Raw genomic sequence first — 13,586 nt, 5'->3', positions numbered from 1 at the left:
CTCGACTGCATTTTGTGCTTTTAATCCACATGGAAGAGGTAACAAAAGCCTGGTGTTGACTTAGCAGTTGGGGTGGCTGGCTTGGGATCTCAGGATCCTGAGTTTCAGCCGTCCTCCATTTAATTAACACCAGGTGGGGTTGACAGCCTGTCATCATTGAGGTCGGCGAAATGAGTACCAGTGTACTCTTATCAGTGGCACAGCCGCACCCTCATAAAATGATGCGACCCGCAGCCTTGTGCTGCACACAAAGGAGAAGGTAACAAAAATTACACCATCCAAAGCCAATTTTAATTTTATTACTTTTCAAAACAATAAACTGCATCTTGTTTTACAATACAAGGAAAGCAACATCACCACGACAACGGCTGCAAAACAACAGATACAAACCACAAAACAAACGGAATGAAATAAATGCATAGAACACGCGAATGTAATATTCATCGCTTTTATGATCCAACAGCTACTGTTGTGAGCAAAAGTGATCACAAGATAGGTCGAAAGGGAAGTGGACAAGGTGAGTCAAACGAAGAAAGAAAAGAAGACTTGTTTAAAGATGCGAGAGGAGTTGTACATCGAGTGCATCATCTGTGAAGTCACAATCAACAGATCCAGGGTTCATACTCATCACCAATTGTGCACCAAGAGGTGACGTAATACAAATGTGTGAATGAAGAAGAACAGTTTTCATTGACGAGAATGGGAATGCAAAGTCATATGTGAAGGGAAGAAAATACAAATAAACAAAAAAAAGCAATAGAGCTGCATGAAGCAAATTTGATGGGGAATCTACTCGTTCATATTTGGGAATAAAGCAACTGACAAAAGGGAATCCGAAAAATGAGCCGGTTTGAAAGTACAACCAATGCAAGGATGATTTGTTGCGTCCTCTTTGAAAGGGAAAACCACATATTTAAGAAGAGAACTTGCACTGCGTGGCTGTCGCTGATACAGTCGGAGAACAGTTGGGCTTAGCGGAACTGCAATGGGCTAATCCTCAATCCGATCACATCTTTCCCGATCTCCGTTACCTGAGAGGAGAAAGCCACAAATAAGGGAATACAAAGGAAACCTTTACCTCTATGGTGCCAAAAAGATACAATGAACACAGGATGGATTGTGGATTGGAAGGAGAGGGGACAGATAGAAACAAGGTGGGGGTGGTGGACCGGTGGGTCACATGGAGTGAAGCATTCAGATTTATTATGACCCAAATTATTCAAATTTATCATGATTGGTGCTATACACATCAGGAAGATGTAATACAAGGTAGGATAATATAGGAAGAATTGTTGATGGAAATGAGGAAAATGGCTCACAGAAGAGGTGTTTGCTTTTAAGCTGATATTTCTAGATTGGGAGAGACTGATATAAGGAATGTGACAGGGAAATCCAGTGATAGGAGTGAAGTTTTGTTGATAGTACATTGCAGGCAGGAAGCAAAGAAAAGCAGAAGAGCAGAGGAGGATGAGATGAGTGGAAGGTGGTGAGAGGAGAGACCAATGCAGGAGCAGTCGTCCAATTTCAAAGGCGATTAGTGTATGAATGTGTAAGTCATGGTGGAGAGATAATGAGGGACAGGTTTTGTAAATACTGTATTCCAAAGAAACGGGACAGAATCAGACGATTTGATCAATGTGGAGTAGAGGGGAGTGAGGAGTCAAGGATGAAAGCAAGCGTATTTACCTTGGTCACATGGCAGATTTGACCTTTGAACTCAGGGCTGTAGCAAGCTCCGCTAAGGGGACATTTCTCCACTGGTTTCCCTCTATACAAACACATGATATGGTGATTATAAATACCTGCCAAGACAACACAATAAGCTAAAATGGCTTGAGCCAACATCATTGTCTGAAGAGAAATTTTGCTTTACACGCTTTCTACTCATCACATCAATGGTTATTCCATTCCTTGCTGACCGAGTCAGTATCAGCAAAAAGCATTGTTAAAGGTAATCAAATGTATCCACATTTTCTCTCCCCAAATAAAATGATGCCTTCCTTGTATCCTCTAGCGTGGTCTTTCCATGTCTGTCAGCTTTAGAAGGTTTCCTGGACTCTGAAATTGCATGAATTCAAAGCTGAAATTTTAAAGTAACCCAATAACAGCAAAGTTTAAAGTCGGGATCACGTGACACGATGATGTCATCAGTGATACTATACTAAAAAAAATAATCATTTGAGAAGCATCTGTGTTTGTTTGTTTGTATCGTTTTAGTTTGACTACTTTTTGTTTTTCTTTGACTTGTATGCACTCCTGAACAGCTGGATGGAATGAATTGAAAACTGGGAGTTGGATTGATTCTGGATGTACCTGGGAGAATTTTAGGTGGTTAAAAAAAAGTCCTGGGTGAGCAGCAACTTCAGGGTGGGGGAACAACCCCAATTCTCTCTGCAAATGTGTATCACATAGCACGACTATGGGAGAAGGGGTGGGAAAATAAAAAAAATTTAAATGCATATTTTCTTTAAAAAAACTAATAATAATAATAATCGGTATTACGAATCATCTCATCTCAGATTCAGGGGAATTAGAATCAGACCGTCCATAAGGACGGATTATTTGCTCGTTACATTTAATTAGCGAAGAACTCGTCCTTACATGCCAGAAAGTCAATTCCCCCAGAATGATGGACAGGTCAATTCCCCCAGAATTGGGGGTATTTTAGTCGGATTGTAATATTGTGACCCATGAACCCCATTAACCTTTCCTAACCTAACCATCATACTTGCTAGTTTCAGTGTTTCCTCCCCTCCTTCTTTTTTTAATTTATTAATTCTCTTGACTTTTGTCCACACTGTACTGTGAGTTCTACCTTTCTCTTCCATGAGCCTCACTCCTGCAAAGAAAAAGAAAAAAAAATACCCACTCCCACCAGAAGCTGTGCGATGCCATACATATTTGCACAGAGAGAATTTTGGTCCTCCTCCACCCTGAAACCTACAAACTATTTTAATCTTCCAAAACCTTCCCATGCAAAGAATATAAAAAAAATAACATCAGTCTCTGGCTCAGTCCTGTGGAGTGAAGCGCATGTCAGGTCAGATCCATCCTGAGGGTGAAGCACGGGGTGTGAGGTTTGGGGGGAGGGGTGGAGGAGGAGCTGGGGGGGGGGAGTTATCAATCCTGCAGGATGAAGCACGTGCCCAACCAATTCTGCAGGATGAAGTGGTGTGCTATTTACAGGAACTTTTGCAATTTTTTTTCCAATGAAGATGAAGTAGAAAGACCCATCACAAGAAGTGAAAGATGGTTGGACAGGTTCAAAAACATCATGGCTGCAATGTCATAGCTACACAAGAAGCAAACAAGAGTGAACAGCGGCTGTGCAACCTTAAAAGGAGCGTCAACACAGCCAAATGTACAAAAATGCAATACCCTTTCCTTCGGCGAAGGTAACAATTGCGATAGAATAATAATGGTGAGGCACTCGGTGTGAGAATGGCGCACCATCGTGGGGGAAAATAAACCGTTTGTGAAGTTATGAAGCAATTGTGAATGTGGATTCCAATCAGGAAGTCGAAAATTCAGGCCTATTTGTCAAATGACGACATGTTGTTTTTTTTTTTTTTTTTTTTTAAAGGAAACAAAAACATACAAGCTGAAACTACATCACATTCATAAAGGGAGATCCAAAGTTGATTTCATCTCCAATTCCATCCAACTAACACTGAAAAAAAAAACAGTATCCCATTCAAACATTTTGTTCAGGTGTTTGGATCTTGAAATATTATTTAAGTGCACAAATGAATTTGGCCCTAATCAACTTCTCATGGGCTCAAACATCATCTGCTGAGGCACAATTTCTTCTTCTTTCCCATTGGAACAGAATCTATTGTGACTATATATAGCCAATCCTATTTTCTTGCTGGATATAAATCCTGGAATATCCCACTGAGTATGAATGCAGGCAAACCATCCCCACAGGGGCTTCATGCTTTGTTTTCTGTTGTTTTTATACCTGTATGTATACATCTACGTTTCAGGGTGGAGTTTGTAGGAGGGTGTGTTGAAAAGTAATGCCTCCTGTTCTTTTTCTCCAAAACAGGTAAAGATATTCGAATGAAACAAGCGCAGTCCACAGAACATTTCTTCCCAGCACTGGTGTGAGGTTTCGTGATTCCTCTCACTGCTACATTAGTCAAGATGATAGAATGAAGCACAACATTGTCAGTGCTGTGAAGCATGTAGCACGAAAGATGAGAGTGGGGATGACTTATTTTTGGATACAAAGTCAAGTCTCATGGAAGAGCTGGAACACAGAATGGATCAGGACACCACAGAACAAAAAAAAAACAGCAAAAAGACAGGAAGGAAACACACCAACAGCGAGGCCAAGGGACAAAATACACAGCGACAGATAAAAATAGAAAAATGACAAAAATGAGGACAGATAAAAACACGACAAAATACAAAAAAAATTTAAAAACATGAGGGGATGGGCACGGGGACAAAGCACAGTAAGTGCCGAGGATGTAAGACCAGAAAGGAGACAGGAGAAGACAGATCACTGACCTGTCTGGAATGGAAAAGTGATAGGCTCACAGACTCGGTTTCATCAAGGGAGATTCCAATGAACTTCAAGGTTTTGGTGGCATCAAGCTGAGCAAGATGTGATGCAGGGGCCCAAAGAGGAGAGCAGCTTCAAGCTGTGGATGAAGGCATTGGAGGTGGATAAGAGTTCAGGAGTGCCAAGGAAAGACTTCATACGATGGAGGATGCCCAGTCGGTGACTGAAATTGGACGCCAACCTTAAAATATGGTATGCCCAACAAAATTCATTGCTGATAGTGAGACCCAAGAGTTTGAACGACTGAACTCTGAAGGGAGGGAAGAAGCTGCTGCCTGTCTATCTGAAGAATGAAGGATGTCATGGCAGAAGGTGGAGTCATCATCAAATCGATAAAGGGGATTTTGCACAGAATCAGAGAGATCAATGATGAAGATTATGAATATGATGTGGCCTAGAACACCGACTTGGGGCATTCCAGCCTTGACAAGAAGAGGAGAAGAAAGAATTTCGTTGAAAACCACATGTTGGCTACGAGAGTAGAGAAAGTCAAGTCCAAGAGTAGAGTTGGCCTTCGATGCCAATAGACAGAGTTTGCAGAGCAAGGTGAGATGCTAAACTGAATCAAAAGCTTGAGGTATATCTCGAGAGAGGGCCTTGATCACATGTCTGACATGGAGGACCTCCATCCACTGTTGGAAGAGTAGAAGCATTTTGTCCAAGTCTGAATCATGAATGACCTGGTCTGAATCCAAATTAATGAAATGAGATGAAGTCGTTGGAGAAAAGGAATGAATTTATGTCAACTGTGATGATGGATTCCATGAGCTTGCTGATGATTAGAAGTTGAAAGGTCTGTTGTTAAGGGGGTCGGTTTTTGCACCTTTTTTATGAAATGCAGTGATGTTGGCTGATTTCCAAGCAGATGGAGGATAACCTCAGGCAAATGATAGGGTGGGAAGGAAAGAGATGATGTGCAAGAACAGCAGAGCAGGTTTTTATGAAAAGTGAGCTGATGCCGTCCAGTCCAGTTGCAGAATTGGAATCGAGAGTTGCCATAAACTTCACCACCTTCTCAGGTGCAAAAGATACAGGGTCCAGGAGCAGTTGCGTACAACTGGGTAGGGTGGGTACAGAGAGCGAAGGGATGGAGACAAAAGATTGGGAAAAAACAAAACACAGAATTGAGACATTTGGCCTTCTCAAAAGCGGAGTTAGCTGTGGTGCTATTTGAAGTGAGGGAAGGGATGAAGGGAAGTATACACTCGAGACAAAACTTGAGGCACCAAGTTTTAGAGAAGGAAGACAAGTTTGAAAGTTCAGTCTTAAAGTTGGACAGACGTGCTTTTCTGGCTCTCCTGAGAGTGGACACACACTTATTGCAGGATTTATAGAATGATTTGAGGTTGCCTTCGGTCAGATTTGCCTTCCAGCAAAAGAAGGCAAGTTGTTTCAAGACAACTGCATCACCACATTATTCCGTGTAACATGGGTGAGAGGATGGGTACGATAACTGAAGACGAGATGGGATAAATGTGTGCAGAAGGGGGAGCAGGTTTTTGTGGAAGGATTTCCCAAGCCGAGTTAATATCAGTGGTGGTAAATCAAGGAGACCAATCCTGAAGTGCAAAGGCGGCTAGCAGTCCTTGCCAGTTTGCCTGAGTGAACTGGCAGACTACGGTGCTGAGGCTGTTCTCTATGAATGGCGAAAAAGATGTTGACCATCAGCACATGACCAGATGAACCAATTAGAGAAGGAGACTGACAGGGAAGTTGGTCACAACCAAATTCAGAAGGGAAGACTTGTCATTGACAAAAATTGTGGGAAAGTTTCAGATAGTCACTCCCCTGGAGTCACAGTAGTCCATTAGTTAAGTGCTATGACTGGTGAGAGGTACCAACACCCAGCCAATTGGCATGATGACAATTGAAAAGTCTGCCCATGAGAAAGATACAGTGCCTATAGAAAGTGAACACCCCCTTTCAAAAATTTTGCCACATGGCTTCAGAATCTCCAGAGCATTTTTTGCATACCTCAAATGGGACTCAAAGTGGGCTTTTTTGAGTAATGGTCTCCTTCTTGCCACCATACCGTATAGGCCAGACTTGTGGAGTGCATGGGATATTTTTTTAACATGTACAGTTACCAGTCTTTGCCATAAAGGCATGTAGCTCTTTCAGAGTTGTCATTGGCCTCTTGGTGGCCTCTCTGATCAGTATCCTCCTTGCCTGGTCATCCAGTTTGGATTCAAAGCCTTTGAAATATTTTTATACCCATCGCCTGATCTGTGCCTTTCTACAACTTTATCCCAGAGGTCTTTTGAAAGCTCCTTTGTTCTCATGGTTGAGCCTTTGCTGTGGAATGCATTACACAGCAGAGGAAACCAACAGGAACAGCTGATTTTATTCTGAAATAATCAGAATCATTACAATTTAACACAGGTGGAGGACAATTAACTTGGTGTGTTATTTTGAAGGTGATTTGTTACACCTGAGCTCTTATAAGCGGGGTGGACACTTATCCAACCAAGATATTCTAGTTTTGTATTTTTAATGTTATGAAATTTGTAGAATTTGTTTTTCATTTGGAAGTTGTAGGTTATGACGTGTAAATAAAGGTGGAAAAAGTCTGATTTGATGCAATTTAATTCCAGGCCATAAGGCAACAAAAGGTGAAAATTTTGAAAGGGGGTGAGGACTTTCTGTAGGCACTGCAGAGTTGTGATGAATTGTTAAAAGTTGGTCTACGTTGTCTGTGAGAGAGAGATGCAAATGGAGTTGTCACTGTTTAGAGGACAGTACAACACAAACAAGAAGTGTTATCAGAAGGTAAGCTGCAGCCAGGGGTAGTCCTGTGGTTTGGGAGGTACAAGAGCAGTACGAGAGTGAGAAATGGAGTACTTTTATGTACAGTGAGAGTCCGCCACCAGGAGAGGGTACAGGTCAGTCAAACTCGGAGACAAAAGCCAGGGAGATACACTAATGAGTCAGTGATATCCTAAAGGAGGAAGGATTATGTTAAACAGATGATGTCTGCTTTCTCAGCAGTGGCTTCGATTGAAAGATGTCGGGTTGGAGTGAGTGGGAGAGGAAACTGAGAGGAACAAGGGCAATGGGAAAGCCAAGATGGGCAGAACGAGGGGGAAGCCGAGAGGGGCAGAACGAGGGGGAAGCTGAGAGGGGCACAACGAGGGGGAAGCTGAGAGGGGCAGAACGAGGAGGAAGCCGAGAGGGCAGAACGAGGGGGAATCCGAGAGGGCAGAACGAGGGGGAAGCCAAGAGGGCAGAACGAGGGGGAAGCCGAGAGGGCAGAATGAGGGGGAAGCTGAGAGGGCAGAATGAGGGGGAAGCCAAGAGGGGCAGAACGAGGGGGAAGCCGAGAGGAGCAGAACGAGGGGAAGAACGAGAGGGGCAGAACGAGGGGGCAGCTGAGAGGGGGCAGAACGTAGGGAGAAGTAGAGAGGGGGAGGGTACTGACTTGGAGGGGTTTGCCACCATTAATGGACCTGAAGGAGAATTGAGAGATCAGAAATGAAAATTTATGGGTGAAAACAGAAATGACAAACAACAGACGAGTCGAGCCCCAGATGAATAGGTCGGACTTTAACAGGGACACAAATTCGACAATACAGCACAACAAGATCTGGTGTATCACTGAAAAAAAACAGTGACAAAAATATAAACAGTAAAACACGACACATCCAGTTCAGAAAACTTAGCTTTGATTGAGGTGGAAGGAGCAGTTCAGATCCAACCTACACATGGAGCAAACCCAGAAAAGAGGTTTTCAAGATGACCAGAAATGACTGGAGGTGAGAGTTGGGTACACTGTTACCATCCTGAGAGTAAGAGACGGACAATGGAGTCCCACCACAAAAGATCACCAGCCCAGACTTCGCTCCGTAAAAATACTAATATCTCTTCCCCAAACTTAAGGAACACCTTCGGGGAGAACATTTTTCTTCCAACAATAATGTCAAGGCCACTGTAAAGTGCTAGTTAAGTCAGCAGGATGCACAGTTCTATAATGACGGCATTACAAAACGACTTGAACGTTGGCAAAATGTGTGGATCGCAGTGGTAATTATTTTTAGAAATAAATATGCACCATGGTGGAATAAATATTGACGTTAGTATCTGCCTTTGGTTAATTTGAATATCTTTACTGTTTTGGAGAAAAGGAATAGGATGCATTACTTTACAACACACCCTCATACATAAATCACACACTGAACAAGCAAATTTGTCAACATCCGTTGGCTTCATGATTAATTACAAAGATGCTAACAAAAAGCCTGTCCTTAAAGACGAGCTAATTCCCCCAGAATTGGCGTATTTTCATGCAACTTGAAATACCCTCTTTCAATTCTCTCGATGTAAATATGCCATATACATTTACATGGATAAAATTATGGTCCCCCAATCCACCCTGGACTGCCAGAGTATGAATTTTATTTTCACCACCTAAAACCTTCCTGTGCACAACCCAAGTACATCCAACAGTTTTCAAATCATTCCGGTGGCTTCGAAGTGCATAGAATTCAAACACATAATTGAAACATCTCAAACTAGAGGGGGAGCACTCGGTAGAGTGCAAAACCTGCGCAGCCAATACTGCTAGGTCACTCAAGTGAACCTGATATCCTATTCATTCAATTTGACGTCAACAGTACTCAGAGAGTTATAGTTTGCAACTTTCCCTTTTACTTTTAACTTTTACATACTCAATTCATTTGTCATAACTAGATTCCTTGAGACAGAAATTGATTTTACGTGGGTATATCCACCTGAAGTTCCAAAATCAGCGGCAATTCTAATTTTGGCATGTTTTTTGTTGGAAATCACTTTTAACATGTAGAAATGTAAAAAAAAAAAAAATCGAAATTTTGTTGAAAAAGTTGCAAATTTTTTTTTTCTCTACCATTTTTTTTTTGCGGGGGGGGGGGGTTGGAAATCACTTAAAACATGTAGAAATGCAAAAAAAAAAAATTCAAATATTTTTTCAAATTGGCCACCATAGCGGCCATATTTGATTTTGGACCAAGTCCAAAATCTAATGGCATGATCCTTGGACCAGACCGAACCCCCCCCAACCAAATTTCGTCGAAATCCGTCGAGGAGTTTTTCCGTAATACTGTTCACAAACAAACAAACAAACAAACAAACAGAAAGGGGTGAAAACAGTAACCTCCATCCATCTTCGATGGCGGAGGTTAATTATCGTCCTGCGATTAGAAGACAACGGACAACTACAGGTAGTGGACAAAACAAAAAAAATGGAAACATCAATGTAAAGTCACTTAAGAGGTCGTTGGGCCACCATGTGCATCCAGTACAGCCTGTATGGGTCGTGGAATAATCTACCCACGTCTGGAATTCTGCAGGTGGGATATGGCACCATTCTTCCATGAGAAAGTCGATCAACTCATCTGTTTGATGGAGGTGGAAAACGCTGTCTCAGGCATCGTTCCAGAATATCCCATAAGTGCTTGATAGGGTTCAGATCTGTTGACTGAGAAGGCACTGGCATGTGGCTAATATCAGTATCATGCTCATCAAACCATTGGCTGACCATGCATGCTCTGTGGATGGGGGTATTGCCATCCTGGAGGACACCCATCCCAACAAGAAAGAAATGCTGCAACATGGGGCGAGGATGATCACTCAGCAACATTAAGTAGTGATCGGCATTGACCTTGCCTTCTCAGGGAATGACTGCATCCAAACCAAACCAGGGATTATGGGCCCACACATTATGGAACCACCCGAACCCTTCACTGTTGGAACCAAGCACTCAGGGTTGTAGAGTTCTTTAGGTTGCCGCCACGTGCACTCATCTGTTTGTCAAGAACATGGTGAAGGATGATTCATCTGACCAAATCACATTTCTCCACTGCTCGGTGGTCCATTTGCCTGTGCTCTTTGCACCATTGGACTTGCAAACGTGCATTCCCAGGTGTGATGAGTGGTTTGTGCACTGCAACCTGACTATGGTATCCCACTGTGTGGAGTTCTCGGCAGACCGTTTTTGATGAAACTGGCTGCTCATGCCCCAGGTTGCAATTTACAGTCAATCGATCTGAAGTTGCTCACCAGCTTTGCTGTGCACTTCAAATTAATGCACAGATATCACGATCCTGGAGTATGCACTTCCGTCCACTGTTACCCTTTGCTGATGATGTCTTTCCCTCAGAGTTCCATGCCGACATCACCCTTGGTCCTGAAACATCAGTAAGTTCAGCTGTCTGTCACTGAAGCTCCTGCCAAACATACCCAAAGAATCACCCCTCTTTCAAAGTCACTGAGGTCTCCTCTTCCAGCCATGCAAGCCATAATTATAGGCAAGCAGGCCTGTGCAGCATTTTTATACATGACTTGAAGCATGCTGGGATGCTATATGCTTTATTTACACATGGGCCACACCTGTGTGGAAGCCACTTGCTTTCAATATACTTTGTGTCCCTCATTTACCCAGTGTTTCCTTTTTTTGTTCACTACCTGTACATATAGTACATGGGATTTTAACCTGAGCTGAAAACATCACGAGCCATCGGTTCTGATGGAAATGCGAAATAAATAAACCATTTGTGGTTTAAAGAAAAGAAGAAGTGGACAAAGAACCTCCACTCCTTTTGCGTCTTCAGACGTATAGGGCTGCCGAGACAGTTTTCCATTTATTGGTTATTGGTTATAATTGGTTAAGGGGGGAACAATCAAGAACGGGTCATCACTTCGACGCAGCAAATGGCTCATTCCACTCAGTCAGCTGGTACTCATTTTACCAACTTCGGAAGAACGACAAGCTGAGTCAACCCACCTGGAATTATTTATCAGCACGATAAGGGCTCAAAACTCAGACCATAAGATCTTCAGGCAGCCACCTTAACCAGGAAGCCAACATCAGGGTTTAAAGAAAAGGCCCACCACTATCATAACAGCAACTTGGGATGGGCACCAAATGCTGCCAAAACGCAATGCCTCTCACATCCTGCGCAAAAAAAAAAAAGTTACCGATAGATTGGCCGATAGCTGGCAGCACAGATGTCAAACGGGTTGTGTTGATCATAGTTCAAGTGATGAGCATCACCCGGTGCCTTTTCACATGCGGCAAGGACACGACGTGCTTGCGCTGCGACATCAGGTCGCGGACCGAGTTCGAGAAGACGCCGTGCAAAAGTTGCAGCCATTGAGAAGTTCTTGAGCTTGAAGAGAAGGTTGACAGCTGTGCGCAGTACAAGAACCATGTGTACTGGCTGTAAGTTGCAATGAGTGAAGTATGCAGCCATCTGCAGGTAACAAGAGCTGGTTGCATTCGGACTGACATGATCAGAGACTACAGGAATGGTAACGAAAAACAACACTGCAGTATACTTTTATGCCGAATCATGTACCTCACAGATGCGCTTCTGCTGTTCCAATGTTTCCTTTGGTAGCTTCTTTCTCTCAACTTCCATGGAGAGGCCTACAATGTACTCCCGGCAAATAACGATAATTTGCTGGGCCTGCAGGAAGCGGGAGGATCAAACAAGATGCAAGGTACTATGGATGACACACAGTGGAAGGCAAATCTTTATAAAGACAAGATATGATCCACATTGGCAGAAAAATAAGGACAATTAATTTTCTTAACCAAATGTTTGGAAGAGTATGTTAAGCAATGTGGTAAAGAAGAGGAAGCAACGCTTTGGCATGAGCCCTTCTTCAAAGACAGAACTCTCATTCATTGAAGAAGAGCTCATACCCAAAACATTGCTGAACCTTCTTTTTTTCAGAATGTGGCAGACCTAACCTCAGCGATGTCCTGCTTACTATCAACCACAAGTAATGGGACAGCAAGTATTAGTGAACGGAAACGCTCCACTGCCTCCTCAAAGCGCCCTGCTGTGGTAAGCTGGTAGCACGATTGCAATCGAGTTGCGAGCTCAGCCAACTTCATACCTACTGCAGGTAAGCCACCTCGAGGCCCTGCTTCACGCCTGTAATCACAAGTAAGAAACCACAACTATGTATAAACTCCAATTAATTGCAAATGCCGTCACCTGAATTGATATCATAAGTGTTATAAGTTCATTGTGCATCCAGTCACAAAAAAACTCCTTTTGTAAGATGCATGTTGATTAAAATTTACTCGTAATGCCACCTTGAGAAAAGCAAGCTCCAAAATCAGATGTATGCATCCCAGTTTGCCAAAACCAAAAATAAAACTCATTACCAAAAAAAACAACATAACTTTATTTAACTAAGAAGCATGACCTCACCAAGATGGAATGATTTGAGGTTACAAGAAAAATAAAATAAAGTAATGAAGCAAACATCAAAAATAAAATGGGACAGATTGATTGGCATTTACAATTGAGCAATTGCATCAATGATTTCATGATTTGAGGCTAAAATACCATGGACTGAGATTTGTACATCATCTATTAATGTCCTTGCTCGCCTGCTTTGCCGCCTCATATTCAAGTACACCGAATGTCTCTTAATGGTTATGTTTAATTTTTAACTTGGCAAGCGAAAGAACCTGAAATCCACAACATTGATCAAAAAATTTGTCTAAAGGATGTCAGGTTGTAGTTACCAATTTCGATGTGGATAAGGATGCAGGGCAGGAAGGCCAGGGAGTCCGGTGCAGCAGGATCGAGCACGGGAAAACGTTGTCATGAATAATGGTTTGTAAGGACCAAAGTTCACGACACCAACCTGATCGTGCAATAGCTGGGAAAAGTAGGGTTTGTAGGGGAAATGACGTTTCATGAAAGATATTTTTATTTTTTGAAATGACAGAATTCCATGAATTTTACAAAAAAATATTATACCAGGAAACATCAACCACTCAGGTTTAAGCACTCATACAAACCCCAGAAGTTTCAAAAAAAAAAATTATTTGACATGTTGAAGGAAAGCAATTTGGAAATTGTAAGAAAACAGGAATGACGGGAGAAATAAAAAGTTCCCCCGACATCCCTTCACGGTGATCATTTTCACCTTCATACTTTGTATAACTGAGGCAAAAATAGCATTCCTTTGCTGTTGTAATTCTCTGCAGACTACTGTAGTAGGACCTATGACCAACTAT

At 42.4% G+C, this 13,586-nt stretch overlaps 1 protein-coding gene across 1 annotated transcript in view; it reads right to left on the bottom strand.

Moving 5' to 3' along the window:
- Nucleotides 1–279: 279 nt before the first annotated feature.
- Nucleotides 280–13,586, bottom strand: part of COPA (coat protein complex I subunit alpha) — a 114,074-nt gene continuing 100,767 nt past the window's right edge. The window contains exons 28-33 of the mRNA XM_085860252.1: nt 13,089–13,225; nt 12,300–12,486; nt 11,902–12,012; nt 11,522–11,796; nt 1,687–1,768; nt 280–1,031 (exon numbers count right to left, since the gene is read on the bottom strand). Of these exons, the coding sequence (XP_085716378.1) occupies nt 972–1,031; nt 1,687–1,768; nt 11,522–11,796; nt 11,902–12,012; nt 12,300–12,486; nt 13,089–13,225 (852 nt within the window). The 3' untranslated portion in view covers nt 280–971. The remainder of the gene's footprint in view (nt 1,032–1,686; nt 1,769–11,521; nt 11,797–11,901; nt 12,013–12,299; nt 12,487–13,088; nt 13,226–13,586) is intronic.

Source organism: Eptatretus burgeri, chromosome 2, assembly GCF_056783735.1.
Source record: "Eptatretus burgeri isolate ZD-2024b chromosome 2, Ebu_testis_v1, whole genome shotgun sequence".
Taxonomy (NCBI): domain Eukaryota; kingdom Metazoa; phylum Chordata; class Myxini; order Myxiniformes; family Myxinidae; genus Eptatretus; species Eptatretus burgeri.
This window is presented reverse-complemented; position numbering and strand designations above follow the sequence as displayed.